The sequence below is a fragment of the Nyctereutes procyonoides genome, unplaced genomic scaffold (genome assembly GCF_905146905.1).
Source record: "Nyctereutes procyonoides isolate TBG_1078 unplaced genomic scaffold, NYPRO_anot_genome, whole genome shotgun sequence".
NCBI lineage: Eukaryota > Metazoa > Chordata > Mammalia > Carnivora > Canidae > Nyctereutes > Nyctereutes procyonoides.
This window is the reverse complement of record NW_026575042.1, coordinates 7,108,724-7,136,165: the sequence shown is the minus strand read 5'-3', so window position 1 is coordinate 7,136,165 and position 27,442 is coordinate 7,108,724. Positions and strand designations below refer to the sequence as shown.

Here is a 27,442-nt window from a genome sequence, read left to right as displayed (position 1 = left end):
TGATACCATTTAAGCATCCTGGTTAATAAGCTATATACACACACGTCATTGTGTGTACATATATATATGTATGTATACGTATATACAGCTTGGACCTTATTTAGACTTTCTTTTTTTTTAATTTTTTTTCTTTTTTTTTATTTATTTATGATAGTCACACACACAGAGAGAGAGAGAGGCAGAGACATAGGCAGAGGGAGAAGCAGGCTCCATGCACCGGGAGCCCGATGTGGGATTCGATCCCGGGTCTCCAGGATCGCACCCTGGGCCAAAGGCAGGCGCTAAGCCGCTGCGCCACCCAGGGATCCCCTTTTTTTTAAAAATTTTTTTAATTAAAAATTATTTTTAATTTAGACTTTCAATTTAGATTTCAGCCCTAGCGTGTGTGTGTGTGTGTGTGTGTGTATTATGCTTCCTTTAGTTCTTGCACTCATATATGACTTTATGGTTCATGTTGTCTGTTTAGATGTCTCTTTTGATCTGCTAGACTACCTACTTAAGCAAGTTTTTCCTGGAAGAGCATAGATGGTAGACTTACAGAGTTTTTGAGAATGTCTTTATGTTGTCCTTATATTGATTGAATATAGGCATTGTATTTTTGAATATAGGCATTGTATCTCATCGATTTTAAATCATAGTTTCCTCCCCACATTTTAACATCTTTAGAGTTGGAATATGTTTCAACCATTGGTGACAGGTCAGTTTTATGTCACCTGTTTCTGGTGTATCCAAGAATTCATAAGATCTTAGGATTATGAAATATACTGTAAAACCTTGTTCCTCACAACTTTGAGGAAATCATGTCATTGTATTCTAACCTCCATTTGCTACTGATTAGAAGTATGATGTCAGTCTCATTTATTTTTCCTTCTAGAATTTTCTTTGTCCTTTGAGGTTTGAAATGTCTCTGCTAGGTTTCTAGGTTTCCTTATACATTCTTCTTACTTGGCTCTTGCTGGCCCCTTTCAATCTAACTTTTTAATAAGCTCAGGGAAATTTATCTTCTGTCATTTTGTTTCCTTCTGATGTCTCTTTGCTGCAATTATTAAATGGCTGAGCTTCCTGAATTTATAACATGTCTTTCCACTTTCCCTACTGTTTTCTAGATACATTTTCTCCCCAGACCTTTAACTTGCCACCTCTTCCTGAAAGGCATTTAAGAATATTGAGTTTTTTTTTTTTCTAAAAGAATTATCTTCCTCTTTTCTCTGAATTGTTTGTTTCTTTTGGGGTTGGTAGATTAATTTTCTTGTTTCCATTTTGTGCTGTTGCTTTTCTTTAATTATCTTCTAATCTTTGGATGGTTTTTTTTTTTTAATTTTTTATTTATTTATGATAGTCACAGAGAGAGAGAGAGAGAGGCAGAGACATAGGCAGAGGGAGAAGCAGGCTCCATGCACCGGGAGCCCGACGTGGGATTCGATCCCGGGTCTCCAGGATCGCGCCCTGGGCCAAAGGCAGGCGCCAAACTGCTGCGCCACCCAGGGATCCCTCTTTGGATGGTTTGTGTGCATGAATGAGGGACTAACTGATTAATACTTAATCGATGGTTAGTGTGTTTACTGGAGTTACTTGGATGCATTTCCCCAGAAACACTGTCCCCACTGGAGTGGGTAAGTAGGTGGTAAATTGAAGTCAGCACACTGAGTGTATGTGTTGGAGTGGGAGGCAGTTGGACAGGCAGGGATCATTGGGATCGCCAGGGTCAGGAAAGTTTCACATGGGGAAGAAGCTGCTTTTCACTGGCCCCGTCATTGCCCTATCTATGTTTTCATTTTCATTTACTTATTTAAAATATCTTCTGTTTTTGTGAGATCACTGGAATGAGGGGAAAGAAGTGCGTTTGTAGAGTTCTTTGTTTTTCATGGATTTTTTTTTAAAGCTGTGATATATCATGTTTAGTCTTAAAAGACCCCTGAGTTAAGGACTTGCAGTTTCTTCTGTGAGGAAGTATGATTAATAAATCACTGTGAAATGCTTTGTGAGAGTTTATGGCTGAAATCTCAGCCTCAGGATGGTTTCTACTGTTTGAGAAATTGAAACTAACCAGATTTCTTTGCCAGTGAATTTCCAGGTTTTAAAGTAACAACAAAAACGGGCCACCAGTTAATGGTAGAAAATGCCTGAGTTATTTACAGATTTTTCACTTAAATTTAATTTTTTTTGCAATTAATTCTAACATTAATTCTTAGAATACTGCACATGTGTATGTGTATGCTGTATATGGTGTTATAGACTTTAAATGCATAAGTCATGCATTTTTGTTTAGTTTTTAAAGTTTTGATTTTTTCAGTTTTTTTTAAAAATATAATAGAACCTTTGAAATCTGCTAATCCTAAAAACTGCTTAGTTTCTGAGACAGAGTCTCACTCTCCTTCCCTCTCCCCACTTCACCAACTGAATTTGTGGCTCAGGTTTGGAACCAGGAAAAGAACCTCCGTAGAATAGCAGTTGGTTCCCTTTTTACTTATTAGAATTCAGTTATGCTCGCTTGGGAAGAAAGGCACATTCAAGAGCAATGTGCTTCGTTCCAAGCCTGCCTTTTGGCTCACTGGGTAGTTTGTGATGATCATGGATGCAGTGAAGCCCACGGACCCCAATACTCACTGGTAAGCTTATTGGATGTTATTACTTTAAAGTTTTTTAGACCATTGACCATGAATTTTTCCTTGCCATGCTAGAAGAATATTGAAAGACTTAGGGAAACGCTGTGTGTAAAAAAAAAAAAAAAAAAAGAAAATTTTATTATTTAAAAATATATTATTTTTATATATTATATAATTAATATAATATTATATATTATGTTAATATATTAATATATTAATATATTATATTAATATATTATTATGTATTATATATTTATATATTTTATATAATTAATATATTATTTAAAAATATTGTTAAAAATCAGACAAGTGGAGGATGACAGTTGTCAGGGCTAATGAGTTGGAGTCTTCTGGTCACGTACTTCCCAAAGACTAGCAACAAAACCATTGTAGAAGTCAGTATTGGAATGTGACGTATGTACTGAATATCATGGTCACTTTGTGGATCATGGCTGTATAGATCTGTATGCATACATTTTGTTTCTAAGATTTTGCCAGTGGCACACAAACTTTAAAGCCTGAGGTGGGGGCCTGGGGAATCTTTGTAGATGAGTACCATACAATATAATTTTCTGTATTGATGTAAATGTTCTGTATCTGCTCTGTCTCCTATGATAGCCTGTGGTCACGTATGACTTTTGAGCACTTGAAATGGGTGTGACTCACCCAACAGAAGAATTGAGATTCTAATTTTACTTAATTCATTTTAATTTTACATAATTAAGCTATGGCCACTGTAATGGATAGTGTAGTTTTAGACTTTAGCTCCAGCATGGTCTTTTTAACCAGGGTAGTGATTGAGAAGACAGGCAAAGCAAGGGCCTGTGGCCATGGGCATAAAGGTAGATCTCCAGTCATAAGAATGAAGATTTTATGGGCTTTAATCCCTCCCTATCCTCACACATTAATGGGCTTGATGGAAGCATACTATCTTTGGGAAGAGCTACTGCTGGGGAGTCTTTTTTAAAAAAAGATTTGATTTATTTATTAATGAGACACACACACACACACAGAGAGAGAGAGAGAGAGAGAGAGAGACAGAGAAAGGCAGAGACATAGGCAGAGGGAGAAGCAGGCTCCACACAGGAAGCCCGATGTGGGACTTGATCCTGGAACTCCAGGATCATGCCCTGATTTGAAGGCAGACGCTCAACCACTGAGCCACTCAGGCACCCCCTACTGCTGGGGAGTTTGATACCCTTGTCCTGACCTGAGCCCACGGACTTAATAATTTCGGTTTTTTACATCTGTAGTCCCAAGTAAAGAAACATCAGGATGCTAGCTTTTTGTACCCAGATGAACAGTGTTCTAATTTATAGACTAGGATAAAAAATGCTCTCACCCTTTGTTCATCCTGAGCATTGCTGTGCAGCATTTTGGTGATTATGGTGATGATGACTTTGGAGAGGGTGGCTTTTGCATCGAGGTGAGAAATAAAGTGTCTTGCTGAATGAAGATTTCTGCTGTTTTCTAAACCCGAGCATCCTGATATTAACAGGAACCATTTGAGACCCTGTTAAAATGCAGATTTTGATTTAGCAGTTCAGGACAGGACTTGAAATCCTGCAGTTCTTGCACAGTACCAGGGGGAGCCAGAGCCCGCTTGGAGGAGTAAGTCTTTACTCCTAAGCAGTCAGGACTATATACAGCAGTACCCTCCTTATTTGCAGGGGAAACAATCCAAGCTTCCCAGTGGATGCCTGAAACCGTGGATTGTACTGAACCCTGTATGTACTATGTTTTTTCCTATATGTACGTCCCATAGGTTTAATTTATAAATTATGCCAAGTGGGAGAGTAACAGCAATAATTCATAATAAAATAGAACAGTTATAAAAGTTACATGAATGTGGTCTCTCTCTCTCAAAACACCTGATTATACTGCAGTCACCCTTCTTGTGATGATATGGATGATAAAATGCCTACCTGATGAGGTGAAAAAGAATGACATAGTTACTATGACAGAGCAGTAGGCTACTACTGACTTTTTTTTTTTTTTTTGAGATTTATTTATTTATTATTTTAGAGAAAGAGTGTGTGGGAGGGGGCAGAGGGAGGCGTAGAGAGAGAATCTCACCCTGACTCTGCTGAGCCCGGAGCCTGGTGCAGGGCTCGATCCTACGACCCTGAGATCATGCCCTGAGCCAAAACCAAGACTCAGATGCTTAACCAATTGAGCCACACAGTTGCCCCTAGTGCTGACATTCTGACGATTTGTCATAGGAGGATCATCTGGTTCTGGACTGCTGAGTGCGGTTCACCTGGAACCCTGGAAAGTGAAACTTACCTCTCTTTACCAGCCTCTCACGGCTACCACCAGGTGGCAGCATGTCCCCCTCTCTGGCCGTTGTTGCTCCTCTCAGGACCAAGATTCTAGGGAGCTTTTGTTCTCCTCCTGGTTCCTAATCTCTGATTCACTTAGAGTGAGAACCATTCCAGGCCTCTGAGGCCTTCCCTCTGCTGCTCCAGTGGTAATCAGCTGCTTTCTGTGCTCATGCAGGCACCTCATACACAGCCCTCAGAGGACACTGGAACCTTCTCTTTGTGTGGGTTTTTCCCATAGTCCCAGCCTGGGACTCAGAGGCCCTAATGCCTCTGTCATCTTCCCATCTCTCAGCACCAAGACGTGCCCTGTTTTCAGTAAATGCAAGTGTCTGGAATCAACCTACAGGATGCTCACGATACTTTTTCCTGATTATAAAAGCAATGTTTCATTTTTTTAAAATTCACAAAATGGGGGCAGCCCCGGTGGCGCAGTGGTTTAGCGCCGCATGCAGCCCGGGGTGTGATCCTGGAGACCCGGGATCGAGTCCCACATCAGGCTCCTTGTGTGGAGCCTGCTTCTCCCTCTGCCTGTGTCTCTGCGCCTCTCTTTCTCTGTGTCTCTCATGAATAAATAAATAAAATCTTTAAAAATAAAATAAAATAAAATAAAATAAAATTCACAAAATGTAGGAAAGAAAAAACAAGAAAATATTAATTCTCCATAAACTCACCTGTCTCCACAAATAAATATAAATATATTTATTTATATATGTAGATTCGGTCATTTAGTCTTATTCCATGCTTTTAATTTATTTTTATTTTTTTATTCCATGCTTTTTAAATTATACACTTTTATAAAAATGAAATGGATATATAAATTTAAATTAATAAAATGTGTACTAAAACTTAACCAGTTTTGCCATTTTTAGTTTTGAAAGGAAAATGTCAGGTAAAAGCAAAATCTCCTTTTGAAATGATTTATTCCTATTTTCTAACACTTCTGAGCACTACTGAAACTTTGGATATCTCTTTTTGTTTCAATTTTTAAAAAAGATTTTATTTATTTATTCATGAGAGACATACAGGCAGAGACACAGGCAGAGGGAAAAGCAGGCTTCCCGTGGGGAGAGAAGCAGACTTCCTGTGTGGGGAGTCTGATGTGGGACTCGATCCCAGGACCCCAGGATCATGTCCTGACCCGAAGGCAGATGCTCAACCACTGAGCCAGCCAGGTGTCCCTGTTTTAATTTTCAATTTCGAATCTGCTTCTATATCTCTACTAAATATCATTGTAGAAAATTTGTAAAAACATAGTTTTTTTGTAAAAACAAAAATGTATTGTAATTATACTTTGGCATATTTTATTCAATCTTTTTGTTGATGGTGTTCAGCACTTATTAGTGATCTTTTAAAAAACAATCTGTGATTATAATGTATAAGCAACTTCATATATATATGTGTGTATATATATATGCATTTTAAAGATTTTATTTATTAGAGAGAGAGCATGAGAGTGAGAGCCCAAGGGAGGTGGGGGACAGAGGGAGAAGGAGCAGCAGTCTCCCCATTGAGCAGGGAGCACCCAACACAGGGCTCAATCCCAGGCAGATGCTTAACTGACTAAGCCACCCAGGCTCCCCAGCAACATTATCTTCTGATGTTTCTTCTGTCTCTTACTAAGCTTGTGGAATATTTAGAAAACAAAAAAACCCAGACAAATTCAGAGTAATAAGCAAGTCCCCCACGTCTATCCAGAGGTACCATCACCAGCGCCTTTCCTTTCATGCATCTTTACATTGTTGATATCATTCTCTCATTTCTTTCCTGACATGTGGAACTTTCTCTGATCCATTGCGTAACTATCCTGAACCAGACAACTATGCATGTATTATTATACAACTGCATCTAATTGTCTGTATTGTCCAGCTTAGTCTATTTCTCTTAAGTGTTAAATGACTTTTAGGCCAGTTTTCCTAGTGGGAGAATGATGTTCTAGAAAGGATTTTAATGACATCAGGCCAGGGGGACAAGTAACACATGATAGTGAAGGAAGTTGCTCCTTTTCTGAGAGTCCTAATTCTCTGTACTATGATTTTTTTTAAAGACTTATGTATTTATTCATGAGGGACACACACAGAGAGAGGCAGAGACATAGAGGGAGAAGCAGTCTTCCTGTGGGGGGCCTGATGTGGGCCCTGGGATTATGACCTGAGCCGAAGGCAGATGCTCATCCACTGAGCCACCCAGGTGTCCCTCAGTAAGATTCTATTTTTTTGAAAAGATTTTATTTATTTATTCATGAGAGACAAGAGAGAGGCAGAGACACACAGGCAGAGGGAGAAGCAGTTTCCCTGCAGGGAACCCAATGTGGGACTCGATCCCAGAACTCCAAGATCACATCCTGAGCTGAAGGCAGACACTCAACCACTGAGCTACACAGGCGTCCCGAGTGAGATTCTCTTTTAAGCAAGGGTGCTTTTTGAGTATATCACCCAATACCAAATTAGGCTTGTGTCCTTTTCAATATTCTGTCAGTGGGGTTTTTCAAATCATGGCTGCTTTCTCAAATAAATTGAACCAAAGGGCTATTGTCTTCCCTTCTTTGGCCAAGAGGTGACTCCTTCCTCCTGGATTTTTCTGCTGGCCATTAAGATGCATGGGTGGCTGGCCTCCTCTTGCTGTTAAGTCCATCAACTGTCATCAGCTATGACAGCTTTGTGTAACAAACCGCTCCCAAAATTTAGTCACTTTAACCAACAAGTGTTTATTTTGCTCCTGATCCTGCAGTTCACCCCAGTTTAGGCTGGGCTGTTCTCATAGTTTTACCTGAATTCCTCTAAGCAGCTGTGGTCTTGCTGATCTTGGCCAGGCTCTTTCACATCCATGGACCCTCAGTTTGGAAAACTGGACTGATTCCTCTTTGATCTAGGCTGTCTCTTGTTCTGCCGAAGTCGAGACTGGACCTGTTCACGTGGGAGAGGTCAGGGTCTCAAGAGAGTGACTAGAACTAAGGCAAGCTTTTGTGGGCCCCACCTCCTTAGAACCAGCACAAAAATCACACCCACTGCCTTGTCTTGGTCATAGCAAGTCCAGAAGCCAGGCCAGAATCCAGGGTAGGGAGGAGACTAGGCTCCACCTCTCAATGGAAGGAGACACAGAATCACTGGACAAAGCAAGTGCGTACGCAGAGGGGTGGAGGTAATTTTTGCCATCTCCCACACCAGTGATCTCTGGATTTGGAAGCGTCACCTCCTTGTTTTGCAGGACTGAACAATGGTGATGGACCTGTAAGTGAGACTGACATTTTCCGGAAGGCCTGTGAGCAGCTGGCGAAGTACATGAACTCAGGAAACCAGCTACTGCAGAAGAACTTTCTGAAGCAGGAAGTAGTTCAGAGGTTCTTGCGCCTCCTTTCTTCTCTGCAAGGTAACTTTCCTTATGACATAGGCTCGTTTGTGCCAAAGATGACATACACTCATTAGAAGTCTTTTCTAATATCTTTAAAGGAATTAATTAAAAAAATAACTCTAATAAGCTATGGGTAAAATATCCAAATAGCACAGAACATTATTCAGTGGGAGATCTAGATCATCCACCCTGAGTGTCAGTCTCTGTTTCTGGTTTTTCAGGTATCCTGCTAGAATTGCTTCTGCAGATACGATCTCTTTTTATTTTTATTTATTTATTTATTTATTTATTTTAAATTTTATTTTATTTTTTTTAAAATTTTCATTTATGATAGTCACACAGAGAGAGAGAGAGAGGCAGAGACACAGGCAGAGGGAGAAGCAGGCCCCATGCACCGGGAGCCCGACGTGGGACTTGATCCCGGGTCTCCAGGATCGCGCCCTGGGCCAAAGGCAGGCGCCAAACCACTGCGCCAGCCAGGGATCCCCGATCTCTTTTTAAATACCATGGCTATTTCTCTCTTCTCTAGATATTGGCTAATGTTGGTGTATAAAGTTATCATAGAATTGAATATTAATTTTTTCACCGTGGGGAAATCAGGAAAGTTCTACAAAAGAACTTCAGATGACACATTTTAGATAATAATTAGGGAAGATTATAGAAACCCTAAGTAGGTGAAATTGAGTATTTTTTAAATTGGTAGTTGGTATGGGCTGTAACGCATTCACTTGGATCATTCAGAGGTTCTGAGATTTCTTAATTTTCCAGAGAATGTGGAAAGCAGTGGCCAGCGGAACACAAATGCTCTTCAGGGTATACAGCAGATCTTAATGTTTTAAGGCTTGGGGTTTTACATTTTCTTTTTTTTTTTTTTTTAAGATTTTATTTATTTATTCATGAGAGCACAGAGAGAGAGAGAGGCAGAGACACAGGCAGAGGAAGAAGCAGGCTCCATGCGGGGAGCCTGATGTGGGACTCAATCCCGGGACTCCAGGATCACGCCCTGGGCTGAAGGCAGGCACCAAACTGCTGAGCCACCAAGTGATCCCCTGGAGTTTTACATTTTCATCTTAATTCTACCACTTAGCAGATCTGTGACCTAGATCCAATTATTAAACTTCTTTTTATTTTAAACTTTTTTTTTCAAAATTTTATTTATTGATTCATGAGAGAGACAGAGAGAGAGGCAGAGACACAGGCAGAGGGAGGAGCAGGCTCTCTGTGGGGAACCTGATGCGAGACTTGATCCCAGGACCCCGGGATCACACCCTCAGCCAAAGGCAGACCTCAACCACTGAGCCACCCAGGTGTCCCCCAATTATTTAACTTAAGTTTCAGTTCCTTCACTTTTGCATTTGCTAGGGTACTAATCTCCTGAGATGATGGATGTGTAGCACTTAGTCCAGGGTCCTGCACACTGAATTGGTTTTCTTGTTTTCAAATTAAGTATTAAATATTAAAATGAATATTCATGTTAGAAATCTTAATCTTAGGAAGTAAAAACTAGCAAATGCAAATTAATTTGCTCTTACATAGATTAACTCTTGATCTCTTCCCTTCATGTCCTCCCAGCTTTCTTCCTGGTAGTGTTGCCAGACAAATTATAGAATGCTGGTTGAATTATAATTTTGAATAAACAGTGAATATAGTTGAAGTATGTCCAAGATATTGCATGAACTATACTAAAATTTTATTTGTTGTTTATGTCAAATCGAAGTTTAACTGGCATCCTACAATTTTATTTGCTAAATCTGACAATTTACTTACTGAAGACCTCTTTTAGAAGTTTTCCATCCAGAGGATATACCAGCATCATGGACTGGGATAACCATTATTCTGTCTCCATACCTCAGAGATCAGATGGAAATACTTAGTGTATCATGATATGAAATTAAGAATTGAGGATGAAACCATCCTCTCACCGCTACCTGATGACTCTTAACTTTTCAGTTATTCTGTAGTGTCTCCCTGTATGTCAGTGCTCCTTAAGCAGAACACACTCTTAATATTATGCAAAATTTAAGCTAGGCTCTTCGGATCTCAGTAGAATGTCCTGACTCACATTTTCTCCCAAGACACAGTCACATTCTCCTCTCCTCCTGGGCCAGACTCTCTTTAGAGTATTTCTAAACTTTCCAAGATCACATGGCTGGTGCTTATACCAACGCTTATGAGTGGTTGAGTAGCTGCCCAAAGTAATTACTTGCTTATATTTTCCTTGGAGGTTAAAAATACTGATTCATGTTAATTACTCCTAGATATGTTGGGTGGTATTTGGGGACAGGAAGCATATGAACCTTTTTTTGGAGTGTGGTGTATTCTTATTTTTGAAAGAAATTCCTCCTGACCTGGTCTGTGACATTAACCATGACTGCGCCAACACCTTCATCAAGTTTTTACTGGAGAAACAGAAATGGCTGGAAGTGCTTCTGCTGCTGACCCGCAAAGTAAGTGGGGAGCCACCGTTGGGAGACTGTCTCATCAAGGGCTGCAACTTCTCAGACCTTGACCTCTGCGCTGTCATCCCCCGGCTCAGCGCCTGGGATCCTCGGAGGATGCAGCTCCTGGGCTGCCTTATCGACAGTGGAGGTGAGAATGCCTATTATGAGCACTGGAGACTTGTCCCTTGGGATTCCAGGCCACCTCTGGTCCTGGGTCTTTCACATGATTTTGGAGATGCCTTTAAATTTTGCCCCATTCTCTTCCTCCATAGCTTCTCATTTGCAACAGTGACCAGATTAATGCCCTGTCAGTGGGTGTGGGCCTCTAGGAGCTCTGTCTTTGTGAACTCCAGTCTGCTCTGTTGTCTTTCCTTCTGCCTTGTGTGAGAAATTGCAGGTGCATGGAGGGGCCCCTTGGTCCCAGATGTGGCCCACAGGGTCCTTTCCTTCTGACTGCCGGCTGGATTTTCCCCCTGCACTCAGTATGCTGTGTGCATCCCTGTCAACTCTTCATTCTTTTCTAATCAGCAGGTTAGGATTTGAGGTGCTTATTTTTAAAGAAACAGCCAAATAATTGGTGAGTGGAAACATCTACCATTATAATCAGCACAATCACACTTGGCTGGATGTATGTTTGGAGAGTGCCAGGGTCTTGCTGGATTGGGTTTTATTTTATTATTTTATACTGTAAAGATTTTATTTATTTGAGAGAGAGAGAGAGAGAGAGAGAGAGAGAGAACGTGCACAAGTGGAGGGAAGGACAGAGGAAGATCATGAGATCATGACCTGGAAGGCAGACGCTTAACCAACTGAGCCACGCAGGCGCTCTGGATTGGGTTTTATTTTAAAGCTCATTTGGATACACCGACCTCCTCCTGCCCTCATTTCCTGCCCCTCTACTAATGCCAGTACTAGTTATGTGGCCTTGGGCATGCTATTTCTGCCTCCATCTCCTTGTTTATAAAATGAGAATGAAAACTTTCCCTTTTTCTCAGGGCTGTTTTGAATATTAAATGAGCTCACGCTTGCAGGTTCTTGGAAGAGCACTGTGTCCGTGTGGTTTGCTGTTTGCTTGGCTGTTTAAGAAGGAGTGCCCTTTATTGGTCCTTAGCTCTCAAAATGCCAAAGTACAAACTCTTTGGGCATTGACTGTACCCACAGGTTCTAAGAGGTAGACGGAATGTCTTCTATAGCTTATTTCTTCAAAACCATTTCTCAACTGGAACGTTGCTATCTTTGCCTGGAAACTGTGGCTGTCATGGAATTCTGGTTTTATTCCTGAATCAGCAAGCACTTATGAAGTGCCTCCTTGGAATTAGGTGCTAGGGACCAAGAACAGCATGAATGCATAGCTGCTGTGGTGCATGGGGGTGTTCAGATCACAGGGGTGCAGGTCAGGGAGCCTGCAGTGCAGAGGGGAAGCATGGACCGAGCTAAAAGGAAGCTGATATTGGGGGTGGAGAGTGTCAGGGAAGATGCCATTTGATGGTAGATGGGCATCCTCAGGAATAAGCTTCATAGAAGCCAAGGGCATAGGCAGCCATGCTCATATCCTGATCACTGATTATGTGTCAGGTAGGGTGTCAGGCAGGCACCAGGGTTTCCCATTGTTCATGGGCCCTGTCCCCACTTCTGGGCAGTACTGAAGACGGGGGTCTGGAGACATGAAGGGGAGCAGGAGAGCCAGGAGAGGCACGGCCCATGAACAGGACACCTGAGGGAGTTGGGCTTTCATTCAGGGCTCTCAGAAGCCTTTGCCTTGGAAGTCCAGTCAGCATCAGCTCTTCCCTTGGAGTACATGGCAGAGTGGTCCCCTCCTCCTCAGGTGAGCCAGGCAGTCACTCATCACAGGGTACATCCCTCACGGGGATGTGTCCATCTCCTCTGCCTCCTCAGCCTTGCCCGAAGGTCTCCAGAACAGCAAGGAGACACCGCTTGTCATGTGCCTGAAGCATGAAGACTTCGAGTTGGCTTTTCTTCTCTTGACCAAGGGTGCAGACCCCCGAGGTATCTCCCTCACAAAAGGTGATACTCCTTTGCATGCGGCACTCCACATCTTTTTAGATATCAAAGGTAGGCCTTGATTTTTTTAAGCAGTCTTGTCCTTGAAGAGGAAGCTGGGTATTAGAAATGATGCTATGCTTTTTTGTCTTTCCTCCTGGGAAAACCAACTATCCAGAATAGGCCAGTTTCTTGGTCAGGCCCACCCATATCTCCTGGCTCCATACCCATGGCTGGATAAGAAGGAGCAACCATCATGGTGAATGGTCAGGGTGGGTTGCTGGGGAAGATTCTTAAGTTTCAAAATTGGTTGTCTTGGGCTGATAAATACTTTCCAGTTACTTACACCATTTTCAAGGGCCTGGACATAAAGGGTCTTACTGGCACATTATGAACTTATTTTATGATTTCTCAACCTTGACACTATTGACATTTGGACTAGATAATTCTTTGCTTTGGGGCTGTCTTGCACATTGTAGGATGTTTAGCAGCCTCCCAGGCCTCTACCCATTAGATGCCAGTGGCATCTCCGAAATAGTGATAACCATTGGGATATCTTATCTCCAGACATGGCCAGGTTTCCCTTGGGAGCAAATAGGCCCTGGTTTTGAACCACTGGGTTATCAAGCACTTGAGAAGGGGGAGTGCAGTGTTCTGAGATGCCCATGGTGGCATCTCTCCAAATCCAGGAGTTTCTGTTCCCTGGCAGGAGTGGCTCAGCACTTATAAGGGTTTTGTTTGTGTCTTTCAGCTGACATTGGTTTTAACTTCCTCAGCCACCTGTTGGATCTCTTCTGGTCCAACCCCACTGAATTTTGCTACCTCAACCCCAACATCCAGGACAGCAATGGGAACACGCTGATGCACATCCTCTTCCAGAAGGGCATGCTGAAGCGCATGAAGAAGCTGATAGACCTGCTAGTGAAGTTTGACATCAACTTCAACTTGAAGAACAAAGAAGGCAAAGATGCAAGGCACCGGATTAAGAAGAACGATCCTCTGCTCTTGGCCTGGAACAAAGCTGTGATGGAGAACAGGCGGAGGAGCCGGCAGGACTCTGCTACCCACTCTGGGAAGCTCCCAAGGCCCACTGCCCCTGGTCACACATCTCAGCTCAAGTCCCAGGGTTCATCAAAGTCACTGCCTTGCAATGTCACTGCCAGGACCCGGTCCGAAGGAGCCGTGGTCCCTGACAGCTGGGAGGCTCTCCCAGATGCCCAGGCGATGAGGCAGGAGTCTGGAGCTGTCAGGCCCTGCTCTATGAGAGACCGCCTGGTGCAGGACATTATGGGTTTAATTCAGCAGGTGGAATTGGATACATCCATCCTGGAGGACTGTGCTCAGGACTCTGAACCTCTGGAGACAGGAGTTGAAATGGAAGTCAAGAAGGACCAGCTCCAGCGGGCCCTGGGGGCACGAAACTCTGACTCTAGTGGGAACAAACACAGCGTCCTTGAGCCAGGGGGTGGACATGCTCAGGCAGGCCTCGGGGCCCCACAGCTCGTTCCTGCTGGCCACAGAGGGAGAGAGGGCAGCGATGATCCAGATAGCTGGAGCACACAGGAGATTGAGTCCTGCCTCCAGGACTTTGAGAACATGACGTGGGAGATCGAATGCACTTCAGAAATGCTGAAAAAGCTGTCCAGTAAGGTCATGACCAAGGTCATGAAGAAGAAAATTATCTTTGCTATCCAGCAGCTGGGGAATGGCGAGTGGACTCAGGGCCTCCAGAAGCGGCTGAAGCATCTGAAGGGAAGCATCCAGCTCTTCGAGGCCAAGCTGGACAAGGGAGCCCGGATGCTATGGGAGCTGGCCATTGACTTCTCCCCTCGATGCAGTGAGAACCCAGAGAAGATCATCGCCATGGAGCGGCACCCACACTGCCCAGAGAAGTCAGGTCGGGTCTACACAGAGATCATCCGGATCTGGGACATCGTCTTGGACCACTGCAAGCTGTCGGACTCCATCAAGGCCATCTGTAGTGCCTACAACCGGGGCCTGTCCTGTGTCCTGAGGAAGAAGCTCAAAGGCATCCACCAAGGCCAGGTGTCAGCCAACATGAAGGTCCAGAAACGCATCCCCCGCTGCTATGTGGAGGACACGGAAGTGGAGAGGAGCCGGGAGCACATGAACCCCGAGTACTTCCCACCGGCCAGCGCAGTGGAGACAGAGTATAACATCATGAAGTTCCACAGCTTCAGCACCAGCATGGCCTTCAACATCCTCAGTGACACCACGGCGATGGTGGAGTACCCGTTCCGGGTGGGCGAGCTGGAGTATGCCGTGATCAACCTCAACCCCAGGCCACTGGAGCCCATCATCCTCATTGGGCGGAGTGGCACTGGGAAGACAACGTGCTGCTTGTACAGGCTGTGGAAAAAATTCCACATCTACTGGGAAAAGGCTGAACAGGCAGGAAGCCCGCTGCTGGCCAAGCAGATGTGGCTGAAGAGAAGGTTGGAAGTGGAACCCAGCAAAGACGGTCTAGGTATGGAGGAAGGGGACGAGGAAGTGGAAGAGGTGGAGGAAGAAGAGGAAGGTTCCGTGGAAGTGGAAACAGTGGACAGCATAGATGAGGAGCAGGACAGTGAAACCTGCGCAGGGGGATCCAGTGAGGTGCCCGGGGGGCCTGGCCAGGCAGCAGAGGTGTGCACCTCAGAGCATCCCCACCAGCTGGAGCATTTACATCAGATCTTTGTGACCAAGAACCATGTCCTGTGCCAGGAGGTGCAGAGGAATTTCATCGAGCTTTCCAAGTCCACCAAGGCCACCAGTCACTACAAACCATTGGAACCCAATGTCCACAAACTTCAGGACTTGAGGGATGAGAACTTTCCTCTGTTTGTCACTTCCAAGCAACTACTCCTCCTGCTTGATGCTTCTCTGCCCAAACCGTTTTTTCTGAGAAACGAAGATGGCAGCTTGAAAAGAACCATCGTGGGATGGTCCACACAGGAAGAGTTGACCATCCCTAATTGGCAGGAGGATGAGGAGGAGGCTGAGGTGGACGGGGACAATGGTGAGGAGGATAAAGCTGCAGAAACACAGACATGTGACACTGACCCCCGGGTGTATGTGACATTTGAGGTGTTCACCAATGAGATATGGCCCAAAATGATCAAAGGGAAAACATCTTACAACCCCGCACTGATTTGGAAAGAAATCAAATCTTTTCTGAAGGGGTCTTTTGAGGCTCTCAGCTGCCCCCAGGGGAGGCTCACAGAAGAAGCATATAAGAAATTAGGGAGGAAGCGGTCCCCCAATTTCAAGGAAGACCGGAGTGAGATCTACAGTCTTTTCTGCCTGTACCAGCAGATCAGGTCTCAGAAAGGTTATTTCGATGAAGAAGATGTCCTGTATAACCTGTCCCGGAGACTATCAAGGCTCAAGGTGCTCCCATGGTCCATCCACGAGCTCTATGGCGATGAGATTCAGGACTTCACTCAGGCCGAGCTGGCGCTGCTGATGAAATGCATCAATGACCCCAATGCCATGTTTCTCACGGGGGACACAGCCCAGAGCATCATGAAGGGTGTGGCCTTCCGCTTCAGCGACCTGCGCTCTCTGTTCCACTACGCCAGCAGAAGCACCGTGGATAAGCAGTGTGCTGTCCGGAAGCCCAAGAAGATCCACCAGCTGTACCAGAACTACCGGTCCCATTCAGGTATGCCCAGGCTCTGTGCTTGACTGCAGGGGAGGTTCTGGGACATGTAGGAAGGAAATGATCTTGGAGTTTGTTAGAAACACCCCCATGGGGCAGCCCTGGTGGCTCAGCGGCCCTATAGCCCCGGGGCGTGATCCTGGAGACCCGGGATCGAGTCCCACGTCAGGCTGCCCGCATGGAGCCTGCTTCTCCCTCTGCCTGTCTCTGCCTCTCTCTCTCTCTCTCTCTCTCTCTCTCTCTCCTCTGTGTATTCTCATGAATAAATAAATAAAATCTCTAAAAAAAAAAAAAGAAGAAGAAACACCCCCACGAACAAGAGATCTTATGGTTTCTGCCGCTCCTCACTTAGATTGATAACTCAAGCTGTGGTTCAGTGGAAATTACATCTTTGGGAGTTCGCCAAGACATGAAAACATTACAGGGGAGCACATGAACTGCTTGTGAACTTTTGTTAAAGCACATAAAGCGATATGCTAGTTACAAATCATTAATTCCCAAATGGGCTTTTCTCCCAAGGAGAAGCCAAAAAAGAGGGCTAAGAGGTGGTAGGAAGATAGCACGTACTTAGGTGCTTTTAACTTGAACTGCAGTCGTGCCCCTTCTCTGTGCCTGGTGTGATGCCAGGCAGCCGATGTGGACTACTTGTACTTCATCCTCACAACGACCCTGCCAGGGAGCAGCTTTCCCATTTCACAGAGGACACCGAGGTACGGAGGGTTTGAATAACACAACATCCATGCCAGCCAGAATCCTTCCTTTGTGGTTTATAAAATGCTCCCACATTCACCTCCTGTGCCCTGCATATGTCCTGTGAACAGTGTGGAGTATTATTTTACATGCTTAGAGATTTATTTAATGGGATCGTGCCAGACATCTTTCTGCCACTTTGTATTTTTGCTTCATGTTACATTGTGGGGTTTCTGCATATTGATAATGTGGAGTTCCAGTCTCCGCATTTCTAACTAACTTATGTTAGCATTCCATTTTATGACTGTACCACAGTTTGTTACTCATTTTCCAATAATGGACATTAGGCTCCTGGCAGTTTTTTACTGTGGCATAAAGTCCTGGAGTTAATCTTCCTGAGCAGATCTCTCTGGATCTGTGGTATATCCTCCTGCTTTGCTTTTGGGGTTGGGTGTGAAATGACATCTAGTATGGTTTGAATTTCCATTTTCTTGAGACGTGGCATCTTTTCATGTGTTTATCCGTAATTCTGTATTCTGTGAATTTCCTATTCTCCTTTGCCTACCTCTTTCATGAGTTGTTTTGCTCGCTAATTTAAGAATTTTCTATGCTTTTTTGCCTTTGTGTCCTTTGTTGATTATATATATTGCAGGGCTTGTCTTTTTAAGTTTGTACGGTAAAACGGCATATAAGTAATGGTGTTCTTTAGTAGGAAGATACCTTAAATTTTAACTTATGAATGTTTTCTTTTACAACTTGCCTTTTTGTAGCTTAAGAAATTCCTCTGATCTGGAGTTATTAAGATAGTCTCCTATATGATTTTCTAATGGGTTTAAATTTTGCCTTTTATTTCTAACGGTATTTAAATTTGGGTAAATTTAAATTTGGGTAACTAAATTTAATCTATATAAAATGTATGTGTGGTGTGACATTGTCTTTATTGAACTAACCCTTCTCTGATCTAATTTTACTTTTTCCATATGGAGAATTGGCGTGCTGACACCATTCACTTCTTGGCATATCCTTGCCTCTGATTTGTAAGGCTGCTTTTCTTATATGTCTGTGACTTTGTTCTGGGCTCACTGTTTCCTTTGATTTGTCTCATTTGTCTATTCTTGTACTGTTAGCATGATAGCACATTTACCATAGTTATCAGATTCTCTGACTCTATAAGTTGGATTAGAATTTCATTGAATTTATTGCTCTTTGGGAAGAATTCACATCTTTATATCACAGGGATTTCTGAACCTTGGTGTATTTCTCTATTCAGGTCTTCTTTTAGTGCCTTCAATAATTTTAAAAATTTTCCTCAGACATTTTATATAGCCGTTGGATTTGTCCTAGGGATCTTACACTTTTTATAATTATCATGGCTACCCCTTTTTTGCTTTTTCTGCGTTTATCAGTTATTATTGGTATAGAAGGATGCTATGGGTTTTTATATGTTGATCTGGTCAATCTAACAATCATGCTGAACATTCTAACTTTTAGATTTTGGCATTTTTTTCTGCAGATAATGGCAGTCCTTATCTTTTTTCTATATTTCTCATTTGTTTTTTCCTGTTATATTTCATCGGGTAGGATCTTAAGCATAAGCTTTAACAGGCATCTGTGTGTTATTTCTGAAGTTAATGGGAATATTTTTAATATTTTGCCATTTAAGCCTGATGTTTATTATCGGTTTTTGATAGATGCTCTTTTTCTAGATGCAGCTCAGGTAAGCTATGGTTTGTTGGACAGAGAAAATACACCCCCCCCACACACACACATTATAAAATTAGATTAAAATTCTGATTTGTTTAGCCAAGGAATCAGATAATGAGTAGAAGGCAGGTGACCTCCCAGAGTATAGCATGCACCACACAACTCAGCCCAGCTCTTTTGGGCTCTGGAAGTCATCACTGATACTGCATTTGAAAAAAATCACAGGATCTGGCTGGGTCTGAGCAGTTCAGCTTCTTGATCTATCATAGTCATTCCTGGGACGTGGATTATGTAGGAAAAGCTAGCACAAAATAATTTATTCTCTCTTTTTTATGTATAGAGTGAATAAATTGTATTAGGTAACAGAAAAATAAATATATATTTATTAAATATAAAACAAAAAAGGATGGCATTGTATGTAATAATTACCATCCAAAAAAGAATAGAATGGAAAATGACATCTCACAAGAACACCATTTGACAATAAAACTTAAGATCTGATTTAGTGGTCATGAACTCCTTTCGTGCTTGTTTGTCTGGGAAAGTAATTTATTCTTTTAATAGGAAATAGAGCCCTGGCCCTCTTTTATCTGTTCAGGAAAGTTTATTGAGCTCTTACCCTGCTTGGCATTGTGTGAGGGCTGGGTGACTGAGGCACATAATTCATTGTTTTTGTCCTCAGGGAATGGTTCCCATGGCAGTCCTTTTTCTGTTGTTGGGTCCAGTAGAAGGATCTGGCATGATAGTTGAATGAGCCCCTCATTCTGATTGACCCCCTGGTTTGGTGCTGCTGGTCTGGGCCAGCAGCCTTTATAATTGGCAGGCTGAAACATGGCAGAAGGAGGTGTTCCTGGGAACAGTTTTGATATTTTTGCTAAGAAACCCATTGGGACAATGATTACATCAACCCCTCTCCTGCCTCCTCTCTTGGGATGGAGGGAAGACTGTATGTTTCTGTGTATAGAGTCAGAAAAAAATCCAAATAATATGTACTAGATTTTAGAAACTTTATAAAACACCTAAATGTTAAAAAACCCTACATACTTAGCCACTCACTGCTAACATTTTATTTCCTTTTGATCTTTTTTTCTTTCTTTTTAAAAAAGATTTTATTTATTTATTTGACAGAGCACTCACAAGCAGGGGGAACAGCAGAGGGAGCTGCAGAGGCAGAGGGAGAGGGAGAAGCAGGCTCCCCACTAAGAAGGGAGCCTGATGTGGGGCTCCATCCCAGTACCCCAGGATCATGACCTGAGCTGAAGCCAGACACTTAACCACCTGAGTCACCCAGGCACCCTTATCTTTTTTCTTTATATACATTAAATGCATTTATCACTGCATTTATTTATTGATTATGTAGTGAATATATGCTATGTTTAGTGAACATTTTACCTTGTGTTTTGTTCTTTTTAAAATTGAGATTCACGAAGCATAACATTCACCCATTTAAAATATGCAGTTCAGTGGTTTTAATATATTCACAAGGTTGTGTAACCATTACCACTCTCTAATTCCAGAATATTTTCATCATCCCAAAAAGAAACCCCATAACATTAGCAGTTGCTCTTCATCTCACCCTCTCCTCCCGCCCCCCTCACACTGCCCTGCTGGGAACCACTGATCTACTTTCTGTCTCTGGATTTGCCTATTGTGGACATTTCCTATAATAGGAATCATACAGTATGTGGTCTTTTGTGTCTGGCTAAGTGATTAGCATAATGTTTTCAAAGTTCCTCCATGTTGTAAGATGTGTCAGAGTTTCATTCCTTTTTATGGTGGAGCCATCTTTTATTCTTTGGGTAGGCTTATTTAAAAAATTATTTATCTAGTTTCCCTAGAAGGGCATTTCAACAGATTCCTGTTTATCACTGCAATGAACACTTCTGTACCCTTTTCTGATTCTCCCATTAATGTAGACCTCTGGTCTTTGCTAGCTCTTTAAGAGGGGGGAGCTCCAGTATCAGCTGATTTGCTCTGATTTAGCAGTTTCCACTCTTGCTCCCAATTGTATCCATCTAATAATATTACTACTGGGTAGTAAAATTTCTCATTATTTGGGAGTAGCAATGGGGACCTGTATGCCCATTTCATGGTGTTCTGCCAAGAACATAGTGTTCTATCTGGTGTCAGGTAAAGGGCACATGGCCCCTATGAGCCATGGAGAGACCCTGGATGATCTGTGTCAACCCAGCTTCAAATCCTGTCACTTGGAAGTGTATACTAACTTCTTGGACCTTGGAGTCTATGCTTGCAAAGGTGGGGATTGTCTGGTCTACCTCACTAGGAAGTCCTGAGGATTAAATGGGATAATTTTATGAAGGTGCCTGTCATCTGGTAGTGTTCAGTTGGGGTGACTGGCAATGTTCCTCAGAGCTTAGATAAGAAATGGGACCCAGGGAGAAAGCTCTTTACAAAACCCTCTCTCCAGCTCTATGATTTTTCTTAGTTATAGTCCTCTCTTGGTTGGGCATAAACTTGGTGGGAAGGTGTTGGAGGCTTTGGCCTCCAGCTAACAGCCGACACGGCTGTTACCATGACAACGTCTCTAGGGCTCCAGACTCCAATGAGAGGGTCTGAATAATTTTTGTTTCCTTGCCATCTATAGTAGCCCCTTATATTAGCATTCTAACAGCTTTAATTGGATAAATTATATTTCTGCCTTGAATTTTCTTTACGAGGTAATTTTCTCTGATAATGAGTGCAGGTCAGGAACGAGATCCTGCAAAATCTTCTTTTTATTTATTTTTTAATTTTTTTGTTGGAGTGTGATTTGCCAACATATAGCATAACACCCAGTGCTTATCCTATCAAGTGCCCCCCTCAGTGCCCATCACCCAGTCACCCCAACCCCCCGCCCACCTCCCTTTCTACCACCCCTTGTTCGTTTCCCAGAGTTAGGTATTTCTTATGTTCTGTGACCCTCACTGATAATTCCCACTCATTTTCTCTCCTTTCCCCTTTATTCCCTTTCACTATTTTTTACATTCCCCAAATGAATGAGACCATATAATGTTTGTCATTCTTAACAACGCATCTCTGCCTTGATCCTCTGTACCCAGCGTAATACCTTGCAGGGCCAAAGTGATAATCTAATGGGAGCTGGAAATTGGCTTGCAATTATCCATACTGCCAGGGCCCATACCTCTTCTCAGGGAAATAAAATCAAAGCCAAACAAACAAAGCACAAAAGCACATACACACAAAAAAAAACCCAGACATGTTGTTGTGTTACTCAGCATCTGACATGTGTTTTCTGTTTTATCTCAGGAATCCTCAATCTGGCATCTGGGGTAGTGGACTTACTTCAGTTCTATTTCCCAGAATCTTTTGATCGCCTTCCCAGGGATTCTGGCCTCTTCGATGGTCCCAAACCAACTGTCCTGGAGTCTTGTAGTGTGAGCGACTTGGCAATTTTGCTCCGAGGGAACAAAAGGAAAACTCAGCCTATTGAATTTGGAGCCCACCAGGTGAGCTTCTTGGGATTGCATATTGTGAAATAAAAGGCAGTTTGCAGTTGAAAAAAAGTTTAGTGGGCTGAATTATTCCACTGGATAGAGTTCAATAGCTCCTCTGCCAGAATGGGTAAATTTCAGATCCGGGTGAATGAAGAGTTGTTAATATTTCACCTTAAGTGGTTGACCAAGCCCAGGCCAGCCACTTTGTTTTTTTTTTTTTTTTAAATAAATTAATTTTTATTGGTGTTCAATTTACCAACATACAGAATAACACCCAGTGCTCATCCCGTCAAGTGTCCCCCTCAGCGCCCGTCACCCATTCACCCCCACCCCCCGCCCTCCTCCCCCTCCACCACCCCTAGTTCGTTTCCCAGAGTTAGGAGTCTTCATGTTCTGTCTCCCTTTCTGATATTTCCCACACATTTCTTCTCCCTTCCCTTATATTCCCTTTCACTATTATTCATATTCCCCAAATGAGTGAGAACATACACTGTTTGTCCTTCTCCGATTGACTTACTTCACTTTGTTTTAAAGACATTTCCTGCCTTCCACAGAAATTGACTGAGCTTTACCAGATTTATCTTTGTAGAATTTGATGTTTTCTCTTCCCTACCTCCTCCTCCTTCTCCCCCCCCCCCCCAGGTAATCCTTGTAGCTAATGAAATGGCAAAGGAGAAAATTCCAGAAGAGCTGGGGTTGGCACTTGTGCTGACCGTTTATGAAGCAAAAGGCTTAGAATTTGATGATGTCCTCCTCTACAACTTTTTTACGGATTCTGAGGTATGTTATGCTGAATTCTTTTCATGCTGTGCACGCATATATATGAGCTACACTTCCACTCTGGGCAAGAGAACGTGGAGCTGAGTAGAAGTGAGTTTGTCACAGGTACCTGTTTCCATTCTGCAGCACCATCCATTTGGTGGGAGCTTTGTGTGCTTGGATGTGGGTTCTGCCAACGGCTGTGGGTGGTTTCGCAGTGTGTCATGGACTGATTCTCCCATGCCCTGCCCTGCTCTCTTGTGTTCAGCTTCTTCTGAACGCTTGGTACCTGAATGCCAGCTTCCAGTTTTCACTAGCTCTGTTATCCTTGACTCCCAAGGATGCTCCAGTTGGAGTGACCTCTAAGGAGAGCCTTACAAATGGAGGCAAGGTTAGCAGTGTCCACCCTATGAGGACAGAGCTGGGCAAGTTCAGTTCATAGAAAGAGAAACTCCAGGAAGACAAATGAGGCTTGGTTTCTGGCCACTGGATCAGGTAATGTGGGGGATGAGGACATCTGCCCTGCCTGGGAGCTCTCTTCTGGCATGGCTTCACCACTGCTTGCAGCCCATGCAGACAATGGCAATGAAAGAGTCCCTAGACGGACCCCCCCAGTGACCTCCGTGCCAGCCCACCGCTTTGACTTGGCTCCTGAGTCCTTGGATGGTCTTTCTTCCCTGGTTTAGTACATTATGGATAGAGTCTCCCAACTCGAGCCACTGGTTTCTCTCCACCACTGTGGTGTGGTGGGGGCTCGGGCTGGCTGCTGACTGTGCTGTGGGGTCTCCTCTGGGCACTTAGCTGGCTGTGTCCTGGTCCCTGTTGCAGACTTCTGACTGCACATGGTGCATGCATGAAGGGGCTGTTTTTTACATTTAGGTTAGGAGCACTGTTAGCTTTGACACCTTAATATCTGTCCCCAAACTGACTTTAAATAGAATCCTTATTTTTTTTTCCTGGTCTTTAAAAAAATGTGGTATTGCCTTGATGATACCTACGACTACTATTGCTATGGGTACTTCATGATTTATATAGTACTTTTTGAATGCTTTGTTTCCTTTCATCATCCTCCAGTAACCCACTGAGGTTGAATGTATTTTCATTACCCTCATTCTACAGATAAAGCTGAGGGTTGTGGAAATTAAGTAAATTGCCCATAGTCATGATGTAGGTGCCAGAGCCTGGAGACCAACTCAGATGCTTTGAGTTCTCTGTTTCATGATCTTTCTTCTATACTCCTTTCCTTTTAAAGCCTTGCATGCAAATTGGCTTCCAGAACCTTCTTCGATGAATATATCATTGCCGTATCTTAAGTACATTCCTTTTCTATTGACTTTTGCTAATTAAATCAGATGCACTCTCATTAATCCTGAAACCATTTTTAATCTCTGAGAACTAACTCTTTTTTCTCATAATACATCCATTGGTTATGGTTGGACCGAGGCTGTGCTGAAAGAGGAAGGGGTAAGACTTCGTTGTTCCTGTCCTTTATTAACTGCCACTTGTATGCTTGTGCTAGTAAGAAGCCCAAGGAGCTCTGGACTCATGGATCTGTAACTTGTGGTTGATTCTGTTTGTGTAAGAAAAAAATCCAGTTTTTCTGCCTCACATCGATCCTGGAAATGGCAAAGGCTCAGATATCTTGACCCTGTGCTCCCAACCAATGGCTCAGTTTGTTACATGAAGTTAAAATAATCACAGATTGAATCTTTTGGTAACATCCACTTCATACCATGTGCACCATAAGACTTCTAAAAAGACTCCTGATGCTGTGTTTCTCAGTGCCTTAGGAATGTCATTATGCATTGCCTGGCACAAAGAACCCCCTCTGTGTATCATTGCCAAACTCAAGACCAAAAACATCTCATTTCTAAATGAGAGGAAATACTTTAATCAACCAGAGGAAAGACAAGGATCACATAAGTCTTCAGTCACCTGTGGTCTGGCGCCTCATGTGGGGTTTCCTTTGGGGTGACTGGCTGTAGGCTGCTGCATAGTAATTGTATTTGACACAGGGGATAGTGGAGAGCTCCTCTCTCCATCCCTGGCCTCTTCTTCCACCCCTGACTTATGTTTCTGGCAGACTCTCTCTCTGTGCATGCATGTAGGGGCAGTTCTTGTTGCCCTGGCATGTGATTCTTCTCTCTAGAGCAATTTTTTCTCTGTCAACCACTGCATAGTTGCCAGGTCCATCATCTGAGATGGGGAAGGGACCAAGGAATGGTTACACCAAGTCCTTATTTTCTAGGATTTGGCCTCATTTGGGGGAGCAGCAGTAATTCTCCTAGTCACCCCCAAACTCTCCTCCTATGGGGACTTGGGTGCTTGCCATTTACACTCGGCCACAGTGGGCAGTCCTTTCCTTTTTAATGTGTGAATGGGACAGGAGGGACTTTGAAAACCACAGCTTTTGGGATCCCTGGGTGGCGCAGCGGTTTAGCGCCTGCCTTTGGCCCAGGGCGCGATCCTGGAGACCCGGGATCGAGTCCCACGTCGGGTTCCCGGTGCATGGAGCCTGCTTCTCCCTCTGCCTATGTCTCTGCCTCTCTCTCTCATTCTGTGTGACTATCATAAATAACTAAAAAAAAATTAAAAAAAAAAAAAAGAAAACCACAGCTTTTATGGGTTAATCACAGAACAGGCCCCACCAAGGTGATCTTCACAATAATCGGTCCCCATAGAAGCAGCTGGAAGACTTAAATGCTGCTTCTTTTATTGTCAGAGGTGCTGTAGGCCTGTATTCTTGCCACAGATACACGGACTCACTCCTCAAAGGCTCTGTCTTGAAAGTAAAGTGTGTTTTATTCCTGGAAACAGGATAGTCCTGTGCCATATGAGTGGCTTTTGCTACTCATTCAGCAGTTGTAGAATACAATGGGCTTCACTAGCCCTTCTAAGGTCAGCTGATCTGCGCCTCATGCTGGCTCTCAGGAGAGCCTTGCAAATGTCAAAATGCTTGTGTCTTTTGCCTGCCTTCCTTGGCCAATGATTCAGTGGTGTGAATGCCTCTGTAAAGAGGATAGTCATAAATATGTCCTGAAGGCTTTTTTTTTTTAAACTCCCAACTACATAAATGATTACATGATTCACATCTCTTTTTCAGAATACGGTGATTAATTCCATAATTCCTAACCACATAAGAGTGGTTAGGAGCATAACCACTCTTATTTAATAGACAGTGTTAATTTTTTTAATATCGAAATGATTTTAATGCAATAATAATTTCATTAATATTAAGTAAATTAAACAGTGTTTAAAACATTTAACTTGATACTTATATAGTTTAAGTTATGGGGTGACCTAAAGGAGATCATGAGCTGTATGTACTCCATGTTTTCATTACTCTTGAGAAGATACATAGGTGACAAGTAGCACCATTTTATACATGGAAAAGTAAAGGCTGAGGAGAGTTAACTAGCTACTTACTCTCTCAAGATATAGTGAAGTAAGAAATCTGAAATTTCATAGGAATTCTTCCCTTTAAATATTGCATGTATTCTGGGTACTTTAGCTTTACCAGAGTCTCCTAACCATGGTTCCAAGGGCCGCATCCATCCTACTTGTGTATGGCCTGTGGGGTAACAGTGATTTTTACATTTTTAAATGGTTAAAAAAATCAAAGGAAAATAATGTTACATGACACATAAAAATTATATTAAGTTCAATTTTAGTGTTGAAAAATATCATTTTATTGGGACATACATACTCATTCATCTGTATAATTGACAATGGCTGCTTTTGCATCATAACAGAGTTGAGTAGTAGTGAGAGACCACATGGCCCACAAAACCTAAAATATTTATCATCTGACCCTTTAAAGAAAAAATTTACCAACTTCTGGTCTACATAGTCACTATGGTTTTGTGGCTTCAGTTTGGATAAAGGGACAAATGGCTAAAATATCAACTAGTTGTCAAGCATTGTATTAGACACTTGACATTGATTATTGTCTTTTATTTCCCAATAAACTTGGGTAGTTCTAGTAGTCCCATTTTATAGAGCAGGAAAAGATGTGGAGGAAACAGTTTGTCTGAGGTCATGTAGCTAGTCAGTGAAAGAACTGAGATATAAATGTTTTCTGTCTAAGCTCAGTCTCCTGTGCACAATATACTCCATAGCTCCTGAATTGGTTCCATCCTTGGTCGAATGATTTAGTTAGAAAATTTTGTCATATATATTTTAACAGCTGACACTAAGTGGCGTCTCTCACACATTATGAGTGGGGTGAAGGACACTGGGTTCCTGCCTCCATACTGCTTGCTGAAATTCTTTAAACAAGAAACTTCCTGAGTGCTTAGCCTTCCTCCGGAAGTGGGTATGTGTGCCTGGCTTCTCAGCCATCTTGGCCAAGTGTCTGGGGCAGTTTTCATGGTAGTTTCCCCTTTCCCTGCCTGTGCAACCTGAGGTTCCCCCAACTGAGGCCATAGGACGTCCTCCTCCTTATAGCTGGGGC

At 42.9% G+C, this 27,442-nt stretch overlaps 1 protein-coding gene across 1 annotated transcript in view; it reads left to right on the top strand.

The window, feature by feature from the left end:
- TRANK1 (tetratricopeptide repeat and ankyrin repeat containing 1) overlaps positions 1 to 27,442 on the top strand; it is a 108,228-nt gene that overhangs the window by 57,547 nt on the left and 23,239 nt on the right. The window contains exons 10-15 of the mRNA XM_055321456.1: positions 8,135 to 8,296; positions 10,613 to 10,867; positions 12,616 to 12,792; positions 13,472 to 16,384; positions 22,043 to 22,242; positions 22,873 to 23,010. Of these exons, the coding sequence (XP_055177431.1) occupies positions 8,135 to 8,296; positions 10,613 to 10,867; positions 12,616 to 12,792; positions 13,472 to 16,384; positions 22,043 to 22,242; positions 22,873 to 23,010 (3,845 nt within the window). The remainder of the gene's footprint in view (positions 1 to 8,134; positions 8,297 to 10,612; positions 10,868 to 12,615; positions 12,793 to 13,471; positions 16,385 to 22,042; positions 22,243 to 22,872; positions 23,011 to 27,442) is intronic.